Here is a 27,743-nt window from a genome sequence, read left to right as displayed (position 1 = left end):
TATATATAAAATTTGTGCACATTATATTGCACAATCTTAAGGGACACTTAAAGAAATTAATAAACATAAGAAATCAAAAAAAAAATCCTTATTGAACTTACTGACGTATAATCTTTGTGCTTATCCAAGGGAAGGTGAAACCCAGAAAATTTGGTTGAAAGTTTTACATTGATGAGTCAGACAATCCGCAAAATGATAAGTGAAAAAGATATTTGCTTATTATTTTCTATTTTTTTATAGTTTGCCAGCAATGACCAAAAATAATCTCGAGGGTCCCTTTTCACTAGCAATAAAAGGTTAAGTTGTGTAGATATAGAGTTTGGATTTAGTATAAGAAATTAGCCTTTCAAAACATAATAAATTAAAGTTCAAATCTTTGTCACAAGAGATGTGCATATATTTAATATTTGATTGTGTATGAACATGATTATTTTGAAAGCAAGTGTTCCATTTTAATTTGAACTTCATTCCTATGGGGGAGAATTAGAGGCCCAATGTGTATAAATTTATTTGTCTCACTTGTTTAAAGGATAAATGGATCAAATTAGAATTAAAAGATATTGTGATAACAACAACAAAAAGAAAGATGAAAAGCTAAGTGTTTAACTAACATACTCACCAAAGAGTCAAACGTCCAAACATGACTTGAGATTTGTTTATTATGGGATTATAATTAAATTTAAATTTAGATAATAGATTCAATAGACATAATTCTTAATTTTCAACGATGGAATCGTTGATCAATAATCTGAAATGTGAGATAAATTGCTCACAGCAACAACTTTGATCATAGTAAAAATACTTCTTTGGTCGAAAGATGACTTGTAATTTTTATCCTTATTATAGGAAATTTTTCATGTTAAAATCTTGTTCTTGCCTGGTTATTTGTCTCCCAACCTTACAATATACATCTTCTCCTGTGGAATTCATTCTCTAATAGTTGAATGAATATATGAAAAAAGAGATTCAAACGCGCTAAAGTAAATATATCAGAGAGTATTTTTATTAGTTATATAATAAAAAGGTTATCCTATAAATAACCTTATACAAACGAAAATTCCTTTGAAGTGAGACTTGACCTCTTAAAATTATAGAATCTCAAAAATAGAAACAAAAGTGAACTAAACAAAAACTATAAATTGTCACAAGAGTCGCAATGATGTACTAACATGGATCATACATTGATATTCAATCTGATCGGTTTTCTAACAAATAATATCCAGTTTTAGAAAAGCAATGGTACAAAAATGAATATTCTAAAACTAAAAATTAAATTCATTTGAATCAATAATGTCATTATAGAATGAACATAGAATCGGACAGTTAATTAAGCACATTTATCCAACCAATAATCCAAACCTAACAAAACCAATAGAATTGTTGATCCTTGACCATTATTTTCACAAACATAAAAAAAATGTAAGGAAACAATAAAAAAACAACACAACACACGTACATATGTTACATGTTACACAATTAACTAGGCAGACATGTTTTGATGCCGATTTGTTGTTTGTTTAGATTCATATTCATGTGTGTAAGGAATTGAAATGGTGGATTTGGATGGAAGGTTTTATACATAGTGCATGAATTGATCTGAAAATTTGAAACGGTTGGACAGTTATTGACGGTTTTATATGCATCAGATGTGTTAAATGGATAGAATCTAATTTATCTGTTCGTGTCTCGTAACTGACTTGGTAACAGTTTATGATTTCCTTTGAGAACAGGGTGAGATCACGGTGGTTGTTAATTTATGTCTTACGTGTGCTTCTGGTTTTTACTTTTCTACTTTATATTTGTTAGTACCCTCCGCTGATTCTTGCACGTTGAAGATATTATTATTGCTGCGTATTATTCTTTATGTTAGTATTTCCCATCAGGAAAATATATGTGAAAAAATATGTTGTAAATAAGAAAGAAAAAATGTTATGTAACGTAAGCCAAATAAATATTGTGGTAAGTGCCTTTCACGTTCACGATCATACTGGAGCCAATTTGGACTAAAAACCAACCAAACAAATATGGAAATAATGAAAAGGACTTGGTGCATTTGACCAAATGAACTCTCTTTTTTAAAGTTAAGGATTATGACACTGACTTCGTGTCCCCTGTCTCCGAGAAGCGAAGTTGAAAGCTTTGACGAAAAAACAAACAAACAAAAAGAAAAAGGGGGCAAGATAGAGAGATACTAAAGGTTAGAGAAGAAGAAAAATAAGTTGACAAAATTGAATCTCGAGTCATTTCATTTGTGACGGGGTTTTTCTTTTTATGTAGATATTTTAGAATCAAAATTAAATAAGGTTTGATTAAAATATTATTGTGCAAATTTTTCTTTTTTGATATGAAAATTGTTTCATTGAAAGAATTCTTTTTTTTAATAAATATAAATATTAGAGCCGCTAGCTTTTTGCTAACTGAAGTTCTTAGGAGTCAGCTAATTAATATTTATTTATACCGCTTTCAAGATTAAGGTCGTATTATATGAACTGAAAAGAAGTATTTAGTTAAAAAATTTAATTAAATACTAACTTAATAGGTAGTATACCAATTTATATATATATGATTATAAAAGGTTGACTATATATGTTTTAACTACTCTGTTTGTTAAATACAATTTTTTTTGTTAAATTTTGCTTTGTCTATATTTATAGAATATCTCAATGAAATTAAAAGTATCGCTATTCTTTTCATTATTTATTTTTATAAGAATTAAAGATAAATATAAAAAAATTATAATAACTCACACACTCAATCAATCAAATTATTAGACTGCATTAATGTTATTTCATTATTCATAAACTAAACTAATATATATGCATTTTTTTAACCGACACCCCCAAAAAATATAATATATAAACTTTATGCTTGTGCATGCTCATTTCAAATATGTCATTTTCATTGACAGCTTTCCTAATTACAGATACACGTAAAACATGATGTTTTGCCAACTGTGGCCATGTTATTGCATTATCAATGACTATGGCATGTGATTTTATTAATTACAAGTGTCCAACCTTATCACGCTTCTTCCAAATTTCCTTCCTTGCATATTTATCCCAACTTTTCCTGTGAAATGGAACCCCATTTTTTCACTTACTATTTGTAAGTCCTAAGCATTGAAAGTCCGATTCTTCTATATATGGGAAGTTGTTTCTGTTGCCTTGCTTGTGATTAGGGATGATACTAAAAAAGCGTTATTAAGTGTCGGTTATTATGCCATCCTAATTACATCAGGTAACTTGACACTATTTCAATGCTAAATTGATTTTTTTTCAACTTGTATTAACTTAATTGACCCTTTGTTTTGAGCCAAGTTAATATGTTTTTAGTTCTTATATGTTAAAAAAATACACATTTTTAGATTTGATGAAGAATTAAAATCACATCACTTTTAAGTAAATATAAGAATTAAAAACTATTTAATTTTTATAAGGATTAAAACTAAATTTCAAATATTTTGAGAAGTAAAAGCATATATTGCTCTAAATTAATTATAGTATGATTATTTATATATTTAAAAATATTTGTATTATAAATGTTAATTATACATAGATACTTTTTATAATGTACATAATAAATTACTAATATATAATTATTATAGGGTTTTAATATAAAAAAAATGGAAAAATACTAAACATATATCCAGTTTCTCTTCTATCCCACTTCTATCTCATTTTTTTCTTTTTCTTTCTTCATTCTCATGTATTTAATTTATTTTATCTATTAAGTTTTTTCTCTTCTTTTATATTTCTTTTCCTTCTACGTATACACTCTAAAAGTAAACTGACAACTATACCAACAAGATTACATGTAGTGGAAGGGCTAATCCTTCACAATGGAGCGAAATTAAGGTTTGAATCTTTCGAAAAAGATCTCCACATATGAAAATTAAGTCTCGGAGCGAGATTGCCTAAAAAAAATATACATTTTAAAAAATGCACAAGTGTCATAATTTATAAAAAAAAAAAAAAATCACACTAGCTAGCCTGTGGCCACATGTTGCCTTCACCTAAAACCTTGTTTGGGTGATTACGCGCCACAATAAATTATCACCTCTAGGGCTATGTAAAAAAGATTTTTAGAAAATTGAACCAAACTAAATTATTTTATTTTATAAAATCAATTTCGTTCAAACTAAACCATATCTGTAAAATGGTTTGGTTTGTTTTTTTTATCAAATGGGTTCAGTTCTTTTTAAGTTTTGATTCAGTTCCATTTGGTTAATCATCTTATGCACACATATGATTCAGTTTTTACAAAATCAAATCAAACCATTTTATAAAAATGGTTCAATTCAAACCAAAACCAATTTCAAAAAGTGATTTGGTTCATTTTTTTTTCTCAAAATGATCATGTTTTTTAAATTCTATTTGGTTTAAATTTAAAATGGTTCGGTTTATTTTTTTTTTTCACGCCCCTAATCACCTCCACCCAATCGCAATATTGTTACCATCTCAAACAAATATAGTGTGTTTGAATTAGCTTTTAATTCTACTAAAATCACATTAAAGATCAAAACAATAAATAGGTACGTACTTCAACTTTTAAAATTTTCACTATAATTTTAGGAGTAAGAATTGATTTTAGAAGGTATTCAAAACTAATAATCTAGGCCGTTTAATTTTGATGATACCATTTTAAACAGATAGTAAAACGTACTGATGGTCATATTAAGATATTATTCTCCGGTTCTAGTTAAAATTTACTTGTAAACTTAGTGTTGATATTTTTTTGTAAGTCCTTAGTCAAAACTCTATATCATGTAAAATATTGTGGCTGAAATAACGTGTCATATCAAAATGCAAAGTTATGACTGGCACCAAAGTCGAGTGACATATACCTATCTAGCTTGAGTGAATAACTGGTTTTTCTTTTTCACATTTTTCATATCTTTTTTACCCAAGTTCTTGTACACCTCTGTTTATAGATATTTATAGAGAAGAAAAATAAGAGAAAAGTCTAAATATAATGAACAATACGATATGATAAAAAAAAGTTTAATTATTCAGCAGGTTTTTTAACTTTTACCAAATTTTTAGTTATTAGTTTTTAAATTTTTTTATTGGATTCTTGAACTTGTGATCCAACAAAGATCCAATAGGGACCTAATTAAACAATAAATAAAAGTTTAGATAGGAATTCAATTGAAAAAAAAAATAGTTCAAGAACCTATTTAAAAATGATAAATATAGTGTTATGAACCTAATTAAAAATTTGTCAACCTCTTCAAGCCTATATTCTTACTTCTGCAAATTCTAAACTCATATTCTTAGATTTTATATCTCATTTAATTAGAACATAGAAGGATGAAAATACTGACATGCAAATTCACAACTTTTTAGTTAGGTCCATAAATTATTTGTCGTTTTTAAATAGATGCTTGATTTTTTTTTTTCCAAGTGTGCCCCGTTAATTAAGGACCTAATCAAAAAATAAATAAAAACTCAAAGACCTAATTAAAATTTGGCGAAAAATCAGAGGCATGCAGAATAATGAAACCTAGGAAAAGATGGAGATCGAAAAATAAAAGATATTAATAAGATTTTTTTTGCATCACATCATTTATTACTTTTTACTTACTTCTATCTTTTCTTTTCTTTTCCAGAAAGAAAATGTGAAAAAGACATAAAAGAAAAGAAAGTGGAGTAATTCAATTGCAAGGTGCATGCGTCCAAAGTAGTACAGTAGCGTATGAGCTAATTAAATCATGATGGCATTAGAAGAAAGAAATGCGAGTGGAAGAAGGGGATGTATATCCAACTACACAAAATAATACAATGGTCTGATGATGGCCACAACTACTAGTCTAAATCGGAGGCAATTTCGACGACACATAACAACATAACCAGGAAAGCAATTCAATCACATTGCCCAAATTGGTCTGCATGTCTTAGTGATGCAACAAACAAAATCTGCTTCAAACGTGGGACCGACCTAATGCCCAATAACAACCAAAATCTATGCATCAGATTCCAACTTGTCTTCAGTTTCATATATTCTTTTAATTAATTGTAAAGCCTAATTTAAGGTCTGTCTTATTTGATTTCATTTTATTAACTCCTGGCTACTTAACATCTTTTATCCTCTATTTTATAAACTCTAAATTATTAATTAAGCTAAAAAAAACTCACGTGTTAATCTACAAGAGGCGGTATGATTTTATTCACTATTGTTTCAATTATATTTTTCGGTTTTTTGAAAAGAACATTATAACTAAAATATTAATATAATAAAACTGTAAAGGCGCATAATGGATTATGCCTTAACTTGGGCATAATCAATTATATGCTTATGGTAACTTTTTTTACTGCAAATAATCGATTATGCCTTAGGCATGAAGACATGATCAATTAGGAGGCATAATCGTATATAAGCTTGTTCATTTTGAAAAAAAAGAGAGAGAGAGAGAGTTTTCATAGAAAAAAAAGTGAATTCTTTTTAGTTGGAGTAAAATGGGAATTGAATAAATGATTATTTTTTGTTTTTTTCTTATATACTAAATCACTTTAATTTAAATACTTTATCTATTTTTTAATCTTTTTCACATCAAACAAATAACCTAACTCTCTTCTTACTTTTTTCATCTCTTTTTATTCTTCACACTTTCATTTCTTTTCATTCCATTTTATTGAACAGTGTAAAACCCACATGTGGCAATTTGGTTCTAAATTAAATCCTATTACTTAAGCCGCCCTGCTTGAAAGCTTTGAAAAGGCAGATTTGTATGTCTGCAAAATGATAAGCAGCATAAGTTATCGCTGATATTAGCATATTCATTTCTACAATATAAGCAAGCTGCGCCACTTATAAAAAGCAACGCTTTTCGCTTTTGACAACTAATTGCACAATAAAGTAATATAAGACGTATGCCAATTGAATATGGCACGCGTGTCTTTCACAGTTCATATATACTAAAAGCCAATTTGGACACAGTCAACCTAACATTTTGCTTAGTTTCAACCCAATTTTCAGGATGACTCTGACTTCGTCTGCACTGTGTCAAGCTCAAAGCTTTGACTTAAGTTCTCAAATTGGAAATTAAAGAAGAAAAACTTAAAACAAAGAGATTGGGGGTGGAAAGAAAAGATAGAATAGAAATGCTGAAAGTTAGAGAGAGAGAAAAAAAAAAAAGCCAAGTTGACAAAATTATGTTATTAGTAGAAATATTTTTGAACTCGTTAATTTTGTCTTTCTGAGATATTAATTTCATTAATTGATCTTAGTTACCTTCATTACTTAATTTATATAACTTGCCATAATTAAGAGTAATAAATTATGTTATTAATATAAAATTAATTTGATTTATCTTTAAATATGCATACAATAAATTTAATTTTTAAATCAAAGTTTATATTTTATCATAAATTTTATATATGTTTTAATTTTTATTCAAATCATCAAATTGGTTTGAAATAAGTCGATTCTAGATTTTGGGTGCAAACAGTTTTTATTTTTACTGATTTCAAACACAACATGAATTTGTAAGACTTTTGAATAATTCTAGTTGTTGTATATCTTCTAAATAGCTATTTAATAAGTAAATGGTATATTTTTAGGTATGATGAAAATATTTGTATGGCACTTGGAACATTCCTATATAGTATATATACAATTAGATACACGTTTCAACATTGTCCTACGCAACTTTATTTAACTGCGATCCAGCTCATAGTGTCTTAAATGGAATATCTAGCTCATAGCATGGTGTGCTCCATCGACAATATTCCACGCTAAAGGCGCAACTGCACCCAAACAATTGCATAGTTTGCACAAGTTGCACATAGGAAGCATTCCAAAATGAATTTTTCTTAATTTATAAGTTTCTCCAAACAATAATTTTGTTTGTTTCGTTTGCTAAGCTAATTTTTTTAATTATGAACACATAAGCCAGGTCCTTACACTGATACGTAACTTGCACCATATTTCCTTTCAGTAATTATGGCTATTATATTAAAACATAAATGAACCGAAGTTCTTTTAAAATGATATTATTTATAAATAACCCTAAATACAAAATGATATAATACAAACTTCAGCTGGGTTCCTCTTGTACTTGTAACCTTAACTCTTGATATATATATATATATATATATATATATATATATATATATATATATATATATATATATATATATATTATGTGTGGAGATTTTTGTTGGAGATTCTACATCTACTGTATATGGCTAAAGGGCTAAAGTAAAGTATATAAATAGAGTATATATAAAAGGTTCATTAAATTGTGTTGCCTGTATTAATTCTTTCAATCATATTGTACTTGGTTGAAGAAATTAGCTCTCAGGCTCCACAACCAAATATTATTTTTTTAATAAGTCTTTTCATATTTAACTTTAACTATAGAAATTTGAAGTAATAGATAACTCTAGATTATCATTAGTTAATTTGAGATAAATGATACTATAATATTCAATAATTAATTGAAAATAAATGACGGTAATAAATGCAAGTTTTTCATTCTGTTCGATCTTTGTAATATGTTGATTTTTTAGGCTTTTATGGGCAACTCTAAGACTTGTTATGAGCTTCTTCCCCTTCTTCGAAACGAATGTTAATGTGTATTAATTTTTATTTTTTTTCATTTTGATAAGGATATTAAGATAATTAGTGTTTTTATATTCTCTTTCTGTACTTTGTTAATTAATGCTATAGATAAAGGCTTCCGTATTTGTGCACACATATCCCAACTTTTGTTTTTAATGTATAATTTATCGTCTACTTTTTTTGTGTGTGTCAGCTACATTCTTCGAGATGCAAAAAAATTGATAAACTCTATCTTTTGTTTCTTTTGGATAAGACTATGAGCTTCAGGTTTTTTGGATACACCAAGTTACTTATCTGTTTGAATGCCTTGAAGTAGTCTTGGCTCTTGATAACATTCTTGTACAATGAACAATCATGCAAGAGACGAAGTTTAAAGTTAAGTGATGGATGAAGCTTATTAGACACATCAAGTTGTCTTCTACTTAGACGAAACAATGAGACGATACAATCTACTTAAAAATATTTGTTTTTATTTATACATGTTTGTTTTGTTATCATTAAAATTCAATCTTAAATGTCTTAGACCTGATTCTTACTTTTATAGTAATAATACTTTTTAAAATATATTTATTATCATGATAAACTTTATCTCTCAGCTAGTTTGTTATAATTAATAAATATAACTTTATTAGCACATACATCCGATATGAGTTATTCCAACTTAATTAAATATTTCAAATTCTGAATATATAATTAAGTTAAATATTTAAAAATATTATAATAATTCTATCTGATTAAAATAAAATTGTCTCTAAAAAATATAAAATATATGTGCTCTAGATAAAAATAATAATAATTAAAAAAAAGTTAATTGTAAAGGTAAATAATTATATAAGTACATTTTGAATGTTGGGCACGCATGTTTCAAATATGTAATTATCAGTGACAGCTTTCCTAATTAGAGTACACCCAAAACGTGATACTCTATCAAATTCATAATGATTGTGATATGTTGTTAGTAAGTGATATGTATCAAACTTTATCACGTTTCTTCAAAATTTTCCTGTGAAACGGCAAGAGACACCCTCTTTAATTTATCTGTCACTTTCTACGTGTAAATCCTAGCCATTAAATCTCCACCCAACTTCTATATATACATGCCCATACCTACATGCAGATACCTCTTGTTATCAATCAAATTCATTTATTCAAAATCTCTTCATCGACGCTTCCAATCGTTCAGTTCTTCTTCTTGCAAGATTAGTCCCAGTAATTAATGGGTTGTTTGTATTTTCTTAGAAAGGTTAGTTAGTGTTATTTTCCATTTTATTTTTTTCGTGTTTTCTTTTATCCTGGTAGATAAGGTTTTATAGCTAGGGAGGAGATCATCCTCATCGGTTTATCTTCTAGTTGAGTTTAATTATCCTCACCAGTGAGTACTTATTTATCTCCTCCGATCCTTTATTTTATTTTATTTCTCTTTTGCTTTGATTAAATGCACACATGAATGGGAACTGTGAAAGCTCCCCAATTTCTAAAAGAAAAAAATTTAATTAGATGTAACTATTTTAAGTATTTTTAGAGTTAATGTTTTTTAATCACAAATAGAGGTAGATTTTCCTTGAAAATTAAATGACAACGTTAAGTGCTGAATTATATTGTGCATATTAGTAAAGTAAATTCCAATTTTAATTAGAAATAATATAAAAATATCTAAAGAACATCTAAATTTTATCCCTTTAAATATATATCCTGATTAATATGATGGCATGTATACCACTCTGTGAGTACGTGCCACATGTGTTATATAGTTAGTTATATTGAAACTTCAAAAGGCTCCTAAAATCTGGAGGGCAGCAAAGTCTTGTGCTGGGTTTTGCCTTTATGCGTAATATATACAATTATGACACTTATATGATGCACGTGAAATTTATTGCCAATTGAAAAAAAAAAGGTGACAAGTAGCTAAATATTAAAATATGAAATATCATATTCATACAATATAATTATATAATAATTCATGCAATAATATTTTTTCTTTCTATTTTTCTCCATATTATATATATATATATATATATCATCCATCATATTTTTTTTCTTAATTATCTCTCTTATTTTATATAAGTTGTTGTATATATTTATTGAATAATATTATCTCTTAAAATATCAAACTAACCAATACTTATCAGTGAATCGTGATCTTGCATTCCCTAAATATTCCAACTCCTCCACGTGTAAAGAGATAATATATAACCTATTTATTCAATGTATTCTCCCTCAACAATGAATCTGGTCGATCTTTTAATAATCTTGCTGCCTCTCATGTCCAACTGATCTTTTCAAGATATTTTTGCTTGCAATATCGTGATCATGGATTGCTTATATATGACTTCATCGTTAAGTTAATTTATGATCAAAGTTTTTATTACTTTCCTACTTTATTGAACATGTCTCAATGCACATGCAAGAGATGGAGGAAAATGTCCGGTGCTTAAGATGAAAAGAACATGTTCCAACAATAATACACTTCCTTGAAAAATAAAACAATATGCTCACTTTTTCCAGCATATTTTTTCTTTTTGCTGATTTAATTTGTTTATAATGTATTGATTATCAAAGGTTGCTATATATATGATAAATTTACTGTTTTTTAATAATTATACTTAAGATGATTTTTTATATATTAGTTGATAGTATGATAAAATAAACTCTAGGTTGTAATTTAGCAAGAATTGCGATAAAACTGTAATAACGTACTATTATAATATTTGATTTTCTTATGACTAAATATTTCAGGACACAATGGAAGAAAAGATTAATAAGGAGCACCAGGTTTGCACATCCGATGGAGCTATTGATAGCCATGGTCATCCTGCAGTTCGAAAGAAAACGGGTGACTGGGTTGCTGCAATTTTGATTTTAGGTATATATCACTCAACTCTTCAACTATACAACCAATAAATTATATATATTCTCTATTTATAAATTAGAGTACACAAGTAGAAGTGAAATTCTCATTTTCCTTACTCTCTCTATTACTTCATTATTTACATTTTTTTTTCTTCTCTTCTTTGAATATCATCCACAATTAATCACAGCGTAGATTTTTTTTTAAAACTCTCCTTATCTCCGTGTGCCTATTTTATTTTAAATTAAATTAAAATTATAAAAGTTATAATAAAAATTCATAAATAAATTAGAAAGTTTTTTTTAAAAAAAAATTATCCTTATCTAATGATATCTATGCCATTTTTAAACATATATTAAAGTAATAAAAAAGTTGTTCACATTATAAAAGTCTTAATTTTCTTCTAATCTAATATATGTATATATATATATATATATATATATATATATATATATATATATAGCATAATTTATATTTAATTTTATGTATCTGATATTTTAAGAAAATGTGATTGATGAGTGATATATTTATTAGTTTACTTGGTTAATTGCGTACTCTAATAGTGAATCAAGGGCTTGCTACTTTGGCATTCTTTGGAGTTGGAGTGAATTTGGTACTGTTTTTGACGAGAGTGATGGGTCAAGATAATGCTGAAGCAGCCAACAGTGTGAGCAAGTGGACAGGGACGGTTTACCTCTTCTCTCTTCTTGGAGCCTTTCTTAGTGACTCTTACTGGGGAAGGTATATGACCTGTGCCATCTTCCAGGTCATATTTGTTATTGTAAGTTATCCATATTGTATACAGAAGCTAGCATCTAATTAATGATCTAACTTTTTGGACTAATACGATTCAATGTTAATTAGCATCATATGCTGTCGGATTTTTTCGTGTTTATGGCTAAGCTCATTTTTTTAAGAAATATCTAATTGAATTTAGAATACTGAAAGACAAATTAATATAACTTCATGGCTTGCAAATACCTCTAATGATAATGTCAACATTGGAGAGTGGAGTAAGACATCTTGTGGCAGTGTTTGTGGTTACAGTGTGATGCTACTCGGCGCTGTCGATATGGAAAATGATATGTGTCATACGCTTTCAAATTTATAAGTATATATATGGGGCCACCATTAGGTCCTACCTAAGGAAATAATTTGGTCCTGTGTTTCATCCTTCTCTTGATTGTGGGAATGTTCATTCCATTTTCATGTTGTTGGTACAAAACATATCTTTATTGATAATAAACTCTATAAGAAGTTTACATATAACAATTATAGAACCATTTTGTATTTATTTTTACTTTGTAAATATTAAATAGTTAGGATTTTATCCAACCTTAGTAAATAATTCATAACACAAATAATTCCTTAGTCCTTACCATGCCATATTTATTATTTTTTTATATTTTTTAATCGGTTGTTTATATTTTAAAAAGAAAAGTAATTAATTTTAAAATTACAATTAAAAAATGTTTATAAGTTTTTTGTATGTTCTTTATTTCTCTTATTTATTACCTTGATTTTATGGTAATGTTTAATTGAAAAATAGTTATTAATATTATTTTTAGAAATTTAAAATGAAAGTTAAATAGATTTTTATTTTTAAAAATGATAAATAATAAAATTAAGGATAATATATAACACTCGATAAATCTACTACCCTCAAAACTAGTAAACATAATGTAAGCCAATTTAATTTACTTTCCATTATTTTCTTGATAAAATAAATTCATAATGTAAAAACAAATTTTCAATCTAAAGCATTTTAATTTGAGAATAATATTCATTTCTCTTAAAAAGAATAAAGAGACTAATATTCATTGTTAATATATTTCCAATATCATTTTTGTTCATGAGTTATTATGTTCTACGTAACAGGGTTTGGTGTCATTATCACTATCATCTTACATATTTCTACTGAAGCCTAGTGGTTGTGGAAATAAAGAGTTACCATGTGGATCACACTCATCATACCAAACGATTTTATTCTATGTTTCCATATACCTAATAGCTCTAGGAAATGGAGGATACCAACCTAACATTGCTACATTTGGGGCTGATCAATTTGATGAAGGAGATCCCAGGGAACAACATTCAAAAATTGTATTTTTCAGCTATTTTTATTTGGCTTTGAACATTGGGTCACTCTTCTCCAACACCATATTGAATTATTTTGAGGATGATGGACTATGGACTTTGGGGTTCTGGGCTTCAGCTGGCTCTGCTGCTCTGGCATTGATTTTGTTTCTTTGTGGCACACGAAGGTATAGATACTTTAAGCCTAATGGAAACCCTCTTCCTAGATTTTGCCAAGTTTTTGTGGCTGCTACAAGAAAATGGAAGGCCAAGGTGCTACAAGATGATAAACTTTACGAGGTTGATGAATTCTCAACCAATGAAGGGAGAAAAATGCTCCACACCGAAGGATTCAGGTATGCTTATAATTCTCTTTCTCCCCCTCTCTCAGATAAATTGGGTTTACTAATTAAAACTGATATTTCATCTCAATATAGCAATTTTGTGAAATTCTCTTATCAAAATTAATATTTCATAGTAATAACTAAAGTGCATAGTGATCATCATTCACCAAAATGAGTGGATCAATGGCATAGAATTGTTCCCGTTTAACTAATTCTTTAAAGTTTGAACACAGAATATGCAACGCGTTAAATAGTGGGAGAGTTTTATCTGGAACAGTGATCCTCTTCTATTTCAACAAAAATTGTTTATCTTATACAAAAAGAAAAGGGACGGTGCTTATTAAAATAAAATATTAATTTTGATGAAAGAAGTAGAACAATAGCTGTACGGCTGTATAATTTTTAATTTTTCTGTTTTAACAAGTTATACCCTTAAAAGTATTTTAACAAATTTAAATTACCATTTATTAAGATGTTCCTTCTAAAATATAAGAGTATAGAGTGCTAGTACAGTCCAATTCGTTTTTTAAAGAATTGGTATATGTTAGCGACTAACTGATGGGATTTTCATTGATTTTGTAGGTTCTTAGACAAAGCAGCATTTATCACATCAAAGAATTTCAAACAAATGGAAGAGAGTAAATGCAGTCCATGGTATCTATCCACTGTGACACAAGTAGAAGAAGTGAAATGCATACTAAGACTACTCCCAATTTGGCTATGCACCATATTGTACTCAGTTGTTTTTGCTCAAATGGCGTCACTTTTTGTGGAGCAAGGTGATGCCATGGACACCAGAATTTCAAGGTTCCACATTCCTCCAGCAAGCATGTCCACCTTTGACATTCTAAGTGTAGCTGTTGTCATCTTCATTTATAGGCGAGTTCTCGACCCTCTCGTGGCTAGAACAATGAAATCAAAAGGACTCACTGAGCTTCAAAGGATGGGAATTGGCCTAGTCCTAGCAATTATGGCCATGGTCTCAGCAGGATTGGTAGAACACTTTAGGCTAAAGAATGCAATAGAAGATTGCAATGAATGTGAAGGGTCTAGTTCGCTTTCCATATTTTGGCAAGTGCCACAATATGTGCTTGTGGGAGCATCAGAGGTTTTCATGTATGTGGGTCAATTAGAGTTCTTCAATGCACAAACACCTGATGGATTAAAGAGCTTTGGTAGTGCACTTTGCATGACTTCAATATCACTAGGAAACTACGTTAGTAGCTTGCTTGTTGCAATTGTGATGAAGATTTCTGCCACTGATGAGATGCCAGGATGGATCCCAGGAAACTTGAACAAAGGACATTTGGATATGTTTTACTTCCTCTTAGCAGCACTCACTGCAGCAGACCTTGTAATTTATGTACTAATGGCTAGGTGGTATAAATATATCAAATTTCAAGGGAACAATGATAATGGCATCAACAAAGAAGACCCTGAAGTAGGACTGTAGATAAACTACAGGGGAATAGTGGACTCTTTGCTGTGACACTAGAGAAATTCAATTTTGCATTTCGCCTAGTGGAGCAAAGATACTACGAATTGATTGTGTTGGTGTATTATAAATAAAATTGTTTTATATATTAGAAAATATATTTATTTTGGTGCATATATTGGATCTCCATTCATTTCAAGCACATCTATCTTCCATTAGTATACCCTAATGATATATATACTTTGTATCATCAACTAAGTGTGTGTTTGGCAAGCTGTTGAATTGAATATCAACAGACTTTCAGATAAAAGTTATAATATAATTGCTTGAAATTTTTGCGATGAAATGCGTAATTTTTTCATTTAATGTGTTTTTAATGTTAATTCAAACACACTTTTAATTCTTCCAAAAATAAATAAGCAATTGATAAAATATATATATATATATATATATATATATATATATTAGTTTAATATTTGTATAATGTATGAGCAAAGATTTAGGATGTAATTAGACACCCTTTTCTTGTGGTTTGTATTCCTCCGATCTTATGGTGTGATGGATCTTATGGGCTATGAAGCATCGACACCGACACGGACACCGGATACGATACGGACAAAGACACATGGACACCTATAATGTCCAAAATATAGAACGTAGTACGGGTGTCGTGTCGATGTCAGACACTGACATGGACGCGTGTCGGACACCGGACACGGCAAGAAACTGGGGTGTCTGTGTTTCATAGCTTATGGGTGAATGAGATGCTTGCAAAGATATATTGATACTCAAATTAGTTGATGCTTCAATAGTTTGAGACCTCCTTTGTTTGTTTATAAAATTCATATACAGGTAAGTCACATGTGACATAATTTGGTCCTAACACATTAACTCTCCAAAAAATTCAAAAGTGTTAGGTAATAATAATGTGCTCTAAAAAGGTTAGTAAGATTTTGGAGCACCTAACTTTGATGGATGTGATCTAAGTCAGACCCATAAAAATATTTTGGATCTAGATCTTTGTTGGGTCCAATACATATATAGGTTGATACTGCCCAAATCCAAATAATTATAATTATAATATCATATGTTATTGGATAAAGAAATCCAATATGTACAATGACTGTTTTTATGAGTTATATAATAAAAAAATTATCCTATAAATAACCATATACAAACGAAAATTTCTTCGAAATTGGGTTGACCCCTTAAAATTGTAGAATCTCGAAAGTAAAAACAAAAGTGAACCGAAGAAAAACTACAAATTGTCACAAAAGTTGCAATGATGGTACTAAGATGGATCATCAGATGGTACTAAGATGGATCATCAGATGATACATTGATATTCAATCTGAACGATTTTCTAACAAATAATATCTAGTTCTAGAAAAGCAATGGTATGAAAATGAATATTCTAAAACTAAAAATTAAATTCATTTGAATCAATGACGTCATTATACAATGAACATAGAATCGGACAGTTAATTAAGCACATTTATCCAACTAATAATCCAAACCTGACCAAACCAACAGCGTTGTTGATCCTTGGTCATTATTTTCACATAAACGTAAAAAAAAAAAACAATGCAAAGAAACAGCAAAAAGAAACACAACACACGTACATGTTACATGTTTTACATAATTAACTAGCAGACATCCAACCAATCCCATGTCTGAAAGTAGGGAAGATGAGAAACAAACCGGTGCAAACAATCCCTACCATCAAAAGGAAACTCTCCCTCACTTGCTCCATATCCTTCTCCCTCCCAGGGGGGAAGGCAATTGGTGACCCTATAATCCGAAATAGAAATGGCCACGAACACCGTCACCGACATGACGGCGTGGACAAAGTCGATGAACCCGACCTTGAACCTATCATCCTCCGGGAAGGCCATAGCGGGGTGACGAAGCCATAGTAAACGGTGCCATGGAAACTGTCAGTGAAGTGGAAGAAGAAGCAGGAGAGGGCACAGACAAAGAGGAGGAAGTGGATCAGGAGGGTGTGTGAACGTGGGTGCACATTGACCATTCTTGTAGATGGAGGGGAGGACCATCTTGAAGGTGAGGAGGGAGGTTTTTGATAGATTTTTTGGATACCCTTTGCCATTAGGGCACGACATTTCTTGGGTTGAGGAGGGTTGGAAGAGGGGTTCAGTGTTTCATGTTCGGGTGCTGGAGTTGCATTGTTGCTGTACACTTTGATGTCGATTTGTTGTTCATTTAGATCCATATTCATGTGTGTAAGGAATTGGAATGGTGGATTTGCATTGAGGGTTTTATATATAGTGTATGGATTTCTAACAATTTGAAACAGTTAGGCGGTTATTGATGGTTTTACAAGTTTAAATTGTGACAATTTGAAACGGTTAAGTTTAAATTGTGATTTTTTTCTGCAGAAATTTGAAAAGGAACATGACTCATGATGTCATTATTTTTATGTTTGATTTAATCTTAAAAAATAGAATGTGATGCAAGCTTAAATTTTTTGGTCATGGTAAAACATAATTTTTCATAGCAATAAATAAAACCCACTTGAGAACATAATTGAAAATTTTATGGAGGCCAAGTAATTAACTGTGTTATATAACAACACGTTACGAATAAAAATAAATAAACAGCCAACTAATAAAAATAGAATGGACGTCTTGCCTTTTTTACTAATCATGACGTGAAACACAGCACAAAGAATTTTTTAAATTTCATTCAAGTTCTAAAATTTTATATAGCTGTTCAACATATGTACCTAGTTCTCAAATTCAAGTATACATATTGAAACAATGGGATGAAATGTCAACATAAAAGCAAAACACAACTCTTTTTTATTGATTTTATCAAAGGCAATGGATAGTTAAGTTATTTAACACTCACCATGATGATGTTACAAATTACAATGCCAACAACATTCAAAATGAATACATCAACAGATATCAACTAGCAAAAGAAACTTCTATATACTTCTTTAACTATAGGTGGGGGTGCTTCATCAAAAGGAAGCCCTTCTCTCCCTACCAAACTGCACAAAGGAACGAGTTGAGAGTAGTCCTGCAAATCCCTTAGACAGACAACCTTCAACTGCACATGGGGACATCGATGAACACAACGGACTATTTTGTCTACTGGTTTCCATACAGTCATCTGCTGTATTCCCTGGTGGATTGTCCTCCAAATCCACCGCATCATGAGCTCTACTTCTTTTACAATTTGAAAGAATCATGTCATTGGAATCCATATCATCACTTTTGCTCAAGTCCTCGGGTAACTTCCTCTTTAGACCAGAAAAACTTCTCAGTCCTGTAGGAAAACCATAATCAGCAAGAGATTTTTACAACAGTGATTAAGCGTCGTTTGTTTACTCTTTTCAAAAATAATTTTCCATTTTCTAAAATTTGTATCTTGAGCACATTTGAAAGTGTTTGTCTCCTGAGCACATTTCTATTTTGTAAAAGTTGGTCCTTTACATACTTGAACAGAACACTTGAAGCAAACAAAAAAAGATAAGAGAAAATCTCCCAGTTTCTATTTTTTGTTTTTTAAGCACTAGTTTTGGAAACAATTTTCAAAAGTTAATAGATTTTGGATGAGAATTGATTGCTAATAAGTAGTGTGGAACTATTTTATATAACAGTTTATAAAGCAAAAAGTGAGAAGGAAATTAAAAATCCCTAAGACTCTAATTCCTTATTTCAGGGAATGATTGCAACTTCAATAAACTAACCAGGGAGGGGGTCATCAAAAACACATGACTGAGATTCTGGATCACCACAGTTACAATGGAAGTTGGAATTATCATAATACGATCCTTGCATCCTGCAAGACAATGAAGGTCAGAGAAGTTGATAAAATGTAATCCAATATATACAAAATTAATCACAGAACAATGCCTAAAATTGGCTTATTGCAAAATTGCCTAAAAATTTAATATGCTTTGTTTGGTCATAAAGAAATCAAACCTGTACATATGCTCAACAAAATCATCTATTAAAACAGGCCAAGCACCTGCAAGAAAAAAAAAAAGAGCATTGCATCAGTTAGTCAAAATGCCCCACCACCCAAAACAATCCCTCTTCCATTAATTAAAGGATATCAAAAACTTTTTTTACTGATTTCACTATTTAAAACGAGAATACCTTAATTGCGTGCAGATACATAAAATAACCGTGCAACATTAATGCATCAAATAAGACTTAATTAAATGAAATGGAGAAAGGCATATAAGTACCAATATCTGCATCTCTACAGTTAATTGTAGAAAGCATACCATGAAAACAGTATGTACCTTCAGGATCATATGCTTCCAGACTATCACGGGTACACCAGCTGAAAGCTAGAACCTGTTGCCAGGTATCCTCAGAGATGTTGTACCGTTGATTCTTCTGAATAAAAAGTAATAGATCAGCTTCCAACAAAAGAAAAGTAAAATAACACAATACTACAAATGGATTGGTTCACGGGTCAACTTGATCTAACCCATTTAACTCACAGGTTAAATGGACTGAGCTTACATTGAGATTTAAATAGGCTGATAGTATTGAGCAGCCCTAACCCCAAAGCACGGTGATGGCACATGAGCCAAAGCCCAATTTCCCAGATTTACAACCCTATCTTATAACATAAAATTGGTCATTCTCTTATTCTATGCTATTTCATAGCCTCATGTGTATTTGTATCTTTCCTCTCTGTTGCCTTTCCCTGTGTTTGCTTGTGTTCTCCAATTTCCATTTTTGGTAAATTCTAAACTCCCTTTACCTCCCCATTTTAGTGATTAGATGGCAACCCAGGAAGCCATAAGCTTCTGGCAGAGTAGTTAATTGCACACTATAGTGCCGCAATGGCATTGCAGAATGTTGTGGCTAAGGGCCGCTAAGTGGAACCCCATTGCATTGCAGCTCACTGTCCCACGTGGAGCACCATGAATCAATCGCAGCCAACACGATCTATTGCATTAGACATAAAAATCCCCCTTTTTTGGCCCCGGTCCCTCAATGAAGTTGTTTGGTGCTGTAGGTGGTGGGGTGGGGGGAGGGGAAATCTTGGGATTTTGCTCCCCTTTAATTTCATCAGAACACAACCCTATGTTCCCACCCACTCCTTTTGAAGGCTAAACAACACTAGTCTCTTCTCTCTTCAACACAAACCATCTGACCCAAAGCTATCAGCTGCATTTCCGGCCAACTCATGGCATGCCAGTGGAGCTTCTGGACAACCCCACAGGCCCACACTCTGAAACTTTGGCACACCATTCTGTGGTCTCTACTCTGTTCACATCAAAGAGAGGTCTATGTTCTGTTTTATATTCCTTCTTCCATGGTCGTGTCCAGATAGGCAACCATACTTTTCCCTTTCTTGCTGTACTTTATTTTTTTCCTTTATATTATTACTTGACTCTTGTTATTAACTTGTGTTCCAGTATTGTTAAATGGAATACTTTAAGTTTTTAATGTTGTTATGATTTAATTCTCATTAAATACTATTTTAGTGATGATTTGATATATTATGAACAACTTCTGTTAATTTTTAAATATCCACAATCACTTAAGTGAAGCAGCTGCATCACCTCAACTTGCCAAATCAAGGTGGTGTGGTTTTGGGGGTGGCTCCCACAACCAACTTTCTGGCTCCAGATAACACTTCTGTGAAAGTGTTGCATACTACAACTTTTAGAATGTGCTGCATCCTTATGCTCATGTCCCATGTAGCATTTGTGCATACTAGGTTTTTTCCTACCCAAAGAACACTATACTTGATCTATGAAATTCTAACCCTTCCACTAATAGACTGTACTGTATTCCCCATAAGAAATTTGTATATGGTTATAATTGCAAGGCTTCCCTCTCAAGCACAGCCCTGGTGACTAAGGAAAACCCCAAAACAGTTTCTCAGTTCTTAAGCATTACTGTACCTCAACAAAGTCACACCATGGATGAAGCAGTGAAAACCTCCCAGCAAGAACTAATTTCCATGCAGTTACTGCCCTGCTTACAGCTGTAAATTATCAAAGTTTAACAATTAAAGGAAATAAACAGTGAGTGTTACATACTGCTTATCACTTTAAGGAATAAATAGAAGATTATGTACAAATTACTAATTACTAATCTTGGACAGTTGGACACTTACTAATATTCTTTTGACCATTTTCGCGACACATGAAGAAAACAAAATCATAGAACCGCGAGAATTCTGGAAAGTCCGCCTAGACAGGTAAACAAAGGAAAGCACATATTTAAATTAAAAATGTATAAGAGGTATAAAAAAACTGAAAGTGAGTGCAAGAATTCTTTGCAACATGCTATAGCTTTTTCCTTTTCTCTCCTTATAGTATAGATAATGCACAATCTCTAGAAATTTCACTTTTATTTCCATAAGTCTCAGGACAGAGGCAAGTGATCTTAATATGTTTATTTCATTATTTGGTGTCTTACTTTTGTGCATCCAACTGCTGCAAATCATAACAGTAAAACAATTCTTTTATAATTGAGAAAAGGAAACGGTAAAACCTACTTGTGAACTAGTAGACAGAAAACATTTTCTTGGATAAAAATATCTGAAATTTCATAACAGAATAGTGTCAAAGATATCAAAGCTCACCCTTAAATTCAACCGTGACATGAGCATTGAAAGTTCATCAAAAATTGTTACCCTGGAAAATTTGGCATGTCAACAATTGTTAGAAAAAAAATGCACACATGGCCTAATAAAATAATTTCATGAACATTTAAATTAAAATTAACCTACACATGATACAGCAGTAACTTCAATACACTTGACAATGACAATTAGCTGGAGTGGAAAAACAAATTTGTTCCTTTAGAAGCATAACTTCAATGCAGATTGCAAATGTAAAGCACACAAGATCCAATCATGACCCAAAAACTGTCAGGATTAAGCTGAAGCCTGAAGCCGACATTTTTCCAAATATGCCGTAAACAAAAAATTGTAGAAAATCCCATAGACTTAGTAATAGAATACTGATGATCATCACAGAAAGAGAGAAAAAATATCCATTCATACATTTTATCTGACGTTATCATTTGACACCTAGACAACTGAATGATTACTTTCAAAATCTATTATATTAGTTAGCTTGAACTTCAGAGCAATTCTCTTAAGCCGTGTGAATCTAAACATTGTGATTGCTCATTCACAATTTCAGTTTGTTTGCACATCATCCCAATTTTAATAATTCTTTATAGAAGCAAAACTGCCAAAGGTAAATTACTAAACATATTTTCATTGTCATATTTCTCTCGATTATTGAGAAGCAATTTCCCTTTAGTATTCATGATTTCCTTCAAGGAAAATTAGCCTTCGAAAATATTCACTTGTAGCATACCATATCTCAATGGATTGGCGTAATTTTTCTGCTCGCCACTCCCTGAGGCCAAGGAGGGGAACAAACCGTCATTCCAGGATTTCCAGTCCAATACATTTCCATTATGTTACCCAGCCAAATTTAAACTACAAAGATTTTTACATTAAACCTATTTTGCTGATGCTGTCAAGATCATTTCCAGCCCCCTCCACTGAAGCCCTAACCTTTTCCTACAGATTCTAGCAGCTCACATCAACTCCTGGTCATGGCAGACTTCTGACAAACCCAGCCAATTCCCGTTGTACTCAGCCGATTGACATGTTTGTTTAGTTCTCAAACTCTAACTTTTGATCATTAACTATGAATGTCTTTAATTACAGGTTTTTTTTTTTATTTTTCAGCATATATATGTGCAGTATAAATCTATGTTTAGGTTTTAGGGTTCAAAATAGTGGTCATTCCACTATCTGCTATCCCGATATAGCCTTTTTGGAATCAACCACTCCACACCATTGTTTGTCATTGATTACTATGATTAGTTAAAAAAAACTACTTGGCTTCAAAATTATCACAGGAAAATGTCACTACTTGGCTTCAAAATTATCACAGGAAAATGTCAAAGAAACACAGACCCTGTAGTAACTCGAGACTCAACCAATTTTGAGAGCTGTGTGAGTGCCTCCCTTGAGACCTTAGCCTTCTGAATGTCACTATCTTGCCTGTACCCTTCTTCCCCACCAATATATGCATGTCCTGATTTTATGTCTGCACAACCAAACTCAAATAAATAAATAAAAAATAATAATAAATAATAAAGAACAGAATCGCATACATATATCACCACAACATAATTAACAAAAAAAAAACAAATTTAAAATTAAAATTAAAGAATTCTTCTTCTAGTTCTTTTCTTTTTCCTTAGAGAGAGAAAAACTAAACCAATACCATGGTGCTCAAACTAAGCCAAACAACAAGACCCAGAAATGAAAAAATTCAAATTCCGCGACCCAAAAGAACAAAATCTTCGACAAATGAAACAAAAAACAGAACTTGCTGCATAATCAAGAATCGAATTGGTGTTTGCTGCCTGTGATTGAAAAGGGTAAGTGAGGGAGATTACCACAGTATCTTCGGTAAATCTCAAAGATGTCGATCCGAGATGCATCCATGGTGAAACTTTGCCCTCCAAAGCTCTTCGAGCAAGCAGCGAGCAGAGGAGAGAGAGAGAGAGAGAAACGCATAAAGGAGGAGAGTTTATTAATAATATTCAAATTTTCATTTTATTTTTGCTCAAATCTCTCTTACCAATTGTACAGTACCTACCAAAAATAAACAGAGCATCAACTAGTGTGATTTGTGAGTATAAGACAATACCCATTCAAACGTGATTGTCAACTGAACAAAATACATGTGTGAGGTCTAGAAAAAAAAAATAGATACCAAAAAATTTTACATCAATCTATGTAGTAGATAGGAATATTTTTTTCAATTTTCAGTTACTAATGGTTGTACTTCCTTTCAATTATAAGTATTGAATTCAATATGTTTTGTATTTTTAAAAAATTTAAATGTATTATTTTATTTAATATTTTCTTTATAAAATTGTAAGAAGATATAACATTATTTATTAAACAAATATTTTTTTCTTACTGTATAAGAAAAAAAAATCATCTCAAAATAATTATTATTTTAGTTTTTTAATGTAACATTAATTTCTTTTCACTTATATTTTTCACAATACTAATGATATGAACTACAAAAACAAATAAATTAATGAGAATAACATTAATTTTGTAAATTTAATATTTTTTCATCTATTTATTATATGTTCTTGATCTATAAAAAAATTAGGACGATAATCACAATGTAACAAAAAGTGAAATTTAAAAGAATTCAGTGACCAAATATTGTATTTATTTTAAATTATTAATTATTCAGTTGATTAATAATTGTGTAAATGAGTATAAAATATAACATTTTAAGAGTCAAGGAGGTTAAATATTAGGATTTAGAATCTTTCTAAACCTTAGTTTATTTTTATTCTTATTTTTTATTTATTTGTAAGAATTAAAAAAATTATGAGTTATGAAGGTTAAAAATTATGAGTTTGAAGGAGTTATCCAATTAAAAAAAGAACAATAAGACAACGAAATTACACCTTCAGTCCTCAGCAAACCAAACCAGTAATCGCCACAAAATAAGCATGAGAAAAAAGTGCAAAGTGTTAGAAGAAAATAGGACTTTTATTAACGGATCACTGAATAAATTACATGTATTATAGTTGTATCCTAATCAAATGTGAGGCTAAGGTGAGCTAACAACAGGCTACTCAGTATAAAGGACTGTGACTTGAATGACACAATTTTATCATCACCAATAATCGCCACAAGAGCAACTACCATCTCTAAAATGGTGAAATCTGCTAGCATCTCTTACCACAATTTCCCGTCCTGTAACCATTGCTATAAACTTAATTGCACTATGGCAATCACCACACACACGATGGCCCTGAGTAATTTGCAAAGGTGTCCAATGTGGAGTGTTGATAAGTCCAAAAGCTATAGCCAATTTTTCACTATGGTATTTGAGAATGCGCTGTTCCTCTTCATCCACATCAGGAAGCAAAGCTTTATTCTCCTCAACATAACCATGCCTAGATATCTCAACCATCATGTTGTTCACTTTTTCATATATTTCCTTTGTTTGGGAATGAGATTTATCTCCACAAAGGAAGGCATATGACTGTTTCTTGACTTCAATCCAGGTACAAGCTGGAAGCATTCTTAAACCCTTCCTCTTTAAGGTCTGTAAAACACCAGCAGCTTCCTTCAATTTGCCAGAACTGTTGTATAGATTCAGAAGCACTATATAATTACACAGCTTTTCAGGCTCCATCCCGTAAAGATTTTCGGCTGCTAACTTTCCCAGTTCTAAATTCTCGTGCATTCTGCATGCCGTCAGCAATGTTGCCCACATGTTTGTTGTTGGTTTGAAAGGAGCACTTCTAATTAGTTCATAAGCCTCATCTAATAAGCCTTCCCGACCTAATAGTTCAACCATACATGCATAATGCATTGCTCTGGGCTTAACCTTGTGATCTCTACTCATAGAGTAAAAAATCTCCCAACCTCGTTCTGATAATCCTGAATAGCTGCAAGCAGATAAGACAGCAAGAAAAGTGACATGGTTAGGAATCATCCCTTCTCGAAGCATCTGCTCAAACATTTCTACAGCCTCTTCTCCTTGACCGTGATTACCATATCCGGCAATCAGTGCATTCCAAGATATGACATTCTTGCGGCGCATCCTGTTGAAAACATGCCAGGCATCTTCCATCCTGCCCCATTTGCTATAGAAGTCAACAAGCGCGGTGTTTGCCACTATATCTGTGTCATAACCGCGACGAACTAAAGCAGCATGAGCTTGTTTTGCATATTCTAATGATGCCAATCTTGCGCAAATTCTTATCACAATCGAAATAGTAAAATGATCTATTTTAGCACCACTATCACGCATTTCATAGTAGAAACTAAGAGCTTCCTCACTATAACCATGAAGTGCATAGCTAGCAATAATGGAGTTCCATCCCACAGTGGTCTTCTCTGGCATTTGATCAAAAACACAATGAGCATCTTCAATGCTACCACACTTGCTGTACATGTCAATCAGCGCACAAGACACAAAAGTATCATCGCCGACCCCTCTTTTCAAAGCACATGAATGAATTTGCCTTCCCACCTGAACAAGACCCAATCCAGCCGACGCCCGAATCATGGTGGTAAACGTGCGAGATCTTCCATCATTAAACTCCTCCCACATACACAGAAACAACCCAAAAGCTTCAGAGAAATTCCCAGAGTCCACGAATCCACCGATCATGGTCATCCATGAAGCCATATCTTTCTCCGGCATCTCATCAAACAGCTTGCGTGCATCGAGCATGAGGCCACATTTCACATGCACAAACAAGACCCTGTTCATCACATACAAATCAGGCTCAAACCCACTATTAACCATGTAATTGAACACCCTCTTGACACCTCTAATTGATCTCAAACCAACACAAGCACTCACCAGAGCATCATAAGTGCTACCACCCACATCAAAACCATCATGTTCAAGTTCCAATATTTCAAACAACTCCATTGCTTCCCTATACCTATTACACAAAACTAATTTCTCTATCTGAATACAGAGCCCAGAAGAGGAAGTTTTCCTGATCTGGGTATCATCCAAAACTGCCACTTTTCTTTCCCTATACTCAACTTTCTTTGGTTTAGGTTTCAGCCTTTGTTCCATGGAGGAACAACAAATCCGGGAAAAGGGGAGGCTCCAATTTTTCACCTTTGAGGCAAAACAACGCCCCGAAAAGGAAAGGTTCCCACGAGAGGAAGAACCCAGAAGAGGGGTTTGGGATTTGTGAAGGGAAAGTGCAATTTCCATTGGCAACAAGAATTCTGGTGAAGAGAATGAAGGCTACTATTCTTCATAGTGAAGAAGAATGCGAGAAAGTAGGATTTGGAATTGAAACGAGTCTGCATTGGAGTTTCCGCCCAAAAGGTAGGTTTGGTAGTTAGGAAGTAGGAAGGAAGATCCATTGTTGGCACCGTTCACATGTGAAACATGGGAGTTGTTTCCGAGGTTGTCCAATTGGTGCAACAATTTTATTTTATTTTTGTTTTGAAGAAGAAATTGGTTCTTTATTTTGATGAAGGAAAATGCTAATTAATGTGTACTAGAAAATAAATTTACATATACTAAAAAAAATTTATTACTAAGAAATTAAAAGTAATTTTTTTCTTTACATGCTAGTTAATATTCTAAAGATAATGTTTTTTTTACAGATTCTAAAGATAGTGACTAAGAAATCTAAATAAAAAAAATATCAATAAAGTTGTATAAGAGATCACAAAGTATATTATCACTACATTTTTAATAAAAAAATCACTTTCAATTTCCTAATAAAGCTATCGACACTGATTATCATTTTCTTATGAATATTTGTGGCAAAGAACATTTTTGTGCAATATTATAGTTTTTTTTTTCAGTAGTTGTTTTAAAAAACTTAGGCTGGCTTCTTTTTCATTTATTCAGATTCATAGTTTTTTTCTTTCATTAGTTAGATTCATGGTCAAATAAATTCCTTTATGAGGTAGAACCCCTTATATA

The 27,743-nt window shown here is 31.4% G+C and overlaps 3 protein-coding genes and 1 pseudogene across 3 annotated transcripts; 1 reads left to right on the top strand and 3 right to left on the bottom strand.

Annotated features, from left to right (window-relative positions):
* The first annotated feature begins 9,669 nt into the window (after positions 1–9,669).
* LOC114425920 (protein NRT1/ PTR FAMILY 7.3-like) lies at positions 9,670–15,441 on the top strand. Its single transcript, XM_028392900.1, has 5 exons — positions 9,670–9,805; positions 11,299–11,425; positions 11,974–12,191; positions 13,289–13,842; positions 14,413–15,441. The coding sequence occupies exons 1-5, from the start codon at positions 9,779–9,781 to the stop codon at positions 15,281–15,283; spliced, it is 1,797 nt and encodes a 598-aa protein (XP_028248701.1). The 5' UTR covers positions 9,670–9,778; the 3' UTR covers positions 15,284–15,441.
* A 1,305-nt stretch (positions 15,442–16,746) lies between these two features.
* LOC114425694 lies at positions 16,747–17,580 on the bottom strand (annotated as a pseudogene).
* Positions 17,581–18,055: 475 nt separating this feature from the next.
* LOC114425095 (DCN1-like protein 2) lies at positions 18,056–23,856 on the bottom strand. Its single transcript, XM_028391856.1, has 9 exons — positions 23,695–23,856; positions 23,207–23,339; positions 21,851–21,902; positions 21,380–21,455; positions 21,165–21,247; positions 19,542–19,638; positions 19,216–19,261; positions 18,981–19,072; positions 18,056–18,556 (listed from the first exon to the last, which is right to left on the bottom strand). The coding sequence occupies exons 1-9, from the start codon at positions 23,813–23,815 to the stop codon at positions 18,249–18,251; spliced, it is 1,008 nt and encodes a 335-aa protein (XP_028247657.1). The 5' UTR covers positions 23,816–23,856; the 3' UTR covers positions 18,056–18,248.
* Positions 23,857–24,796: 940 nt separating this feature from the next.
* Positions 24,797–27,240, bottom strand: LOC114425852 (pentatricopeptide repeat-containing protein At5g50390, chloroplastic-like). The gene has a single exon (XM_028392813.1). It carries the CDS (start codon positions 27,015–27,017, stop codon positions 24,945–24,947), a length of 2,073 nt encoding a protein of 690 aa, XP_028248614.1. The 5' UTR covers positions 27,018–27,240; the 3' UTR covers positions 24,797–24,944.
* Positions 27,241–27,743: the final 503 nt, after the last annotated feature.

The sequence above is a fragment of the Glycine soja genome, chromosome 9, assembly GCF_004193775.1.
Source record: "Glycine soja cultivar W05 chromosome 9, ASM419377v2, whole genome shotgun sequence".
Taxonomy (NCBI): domain Eukaryota; kingdom Viridiplantae; phylum Streptophyta; class Magnoliopsida; order Fabales; family Fabaceae; genus Glycine; species Glycine soja.
Note: the sequence above shows the minus strand (reverse complement) of the source record. Positions and strands in the feature narration are given on the sequence as shown.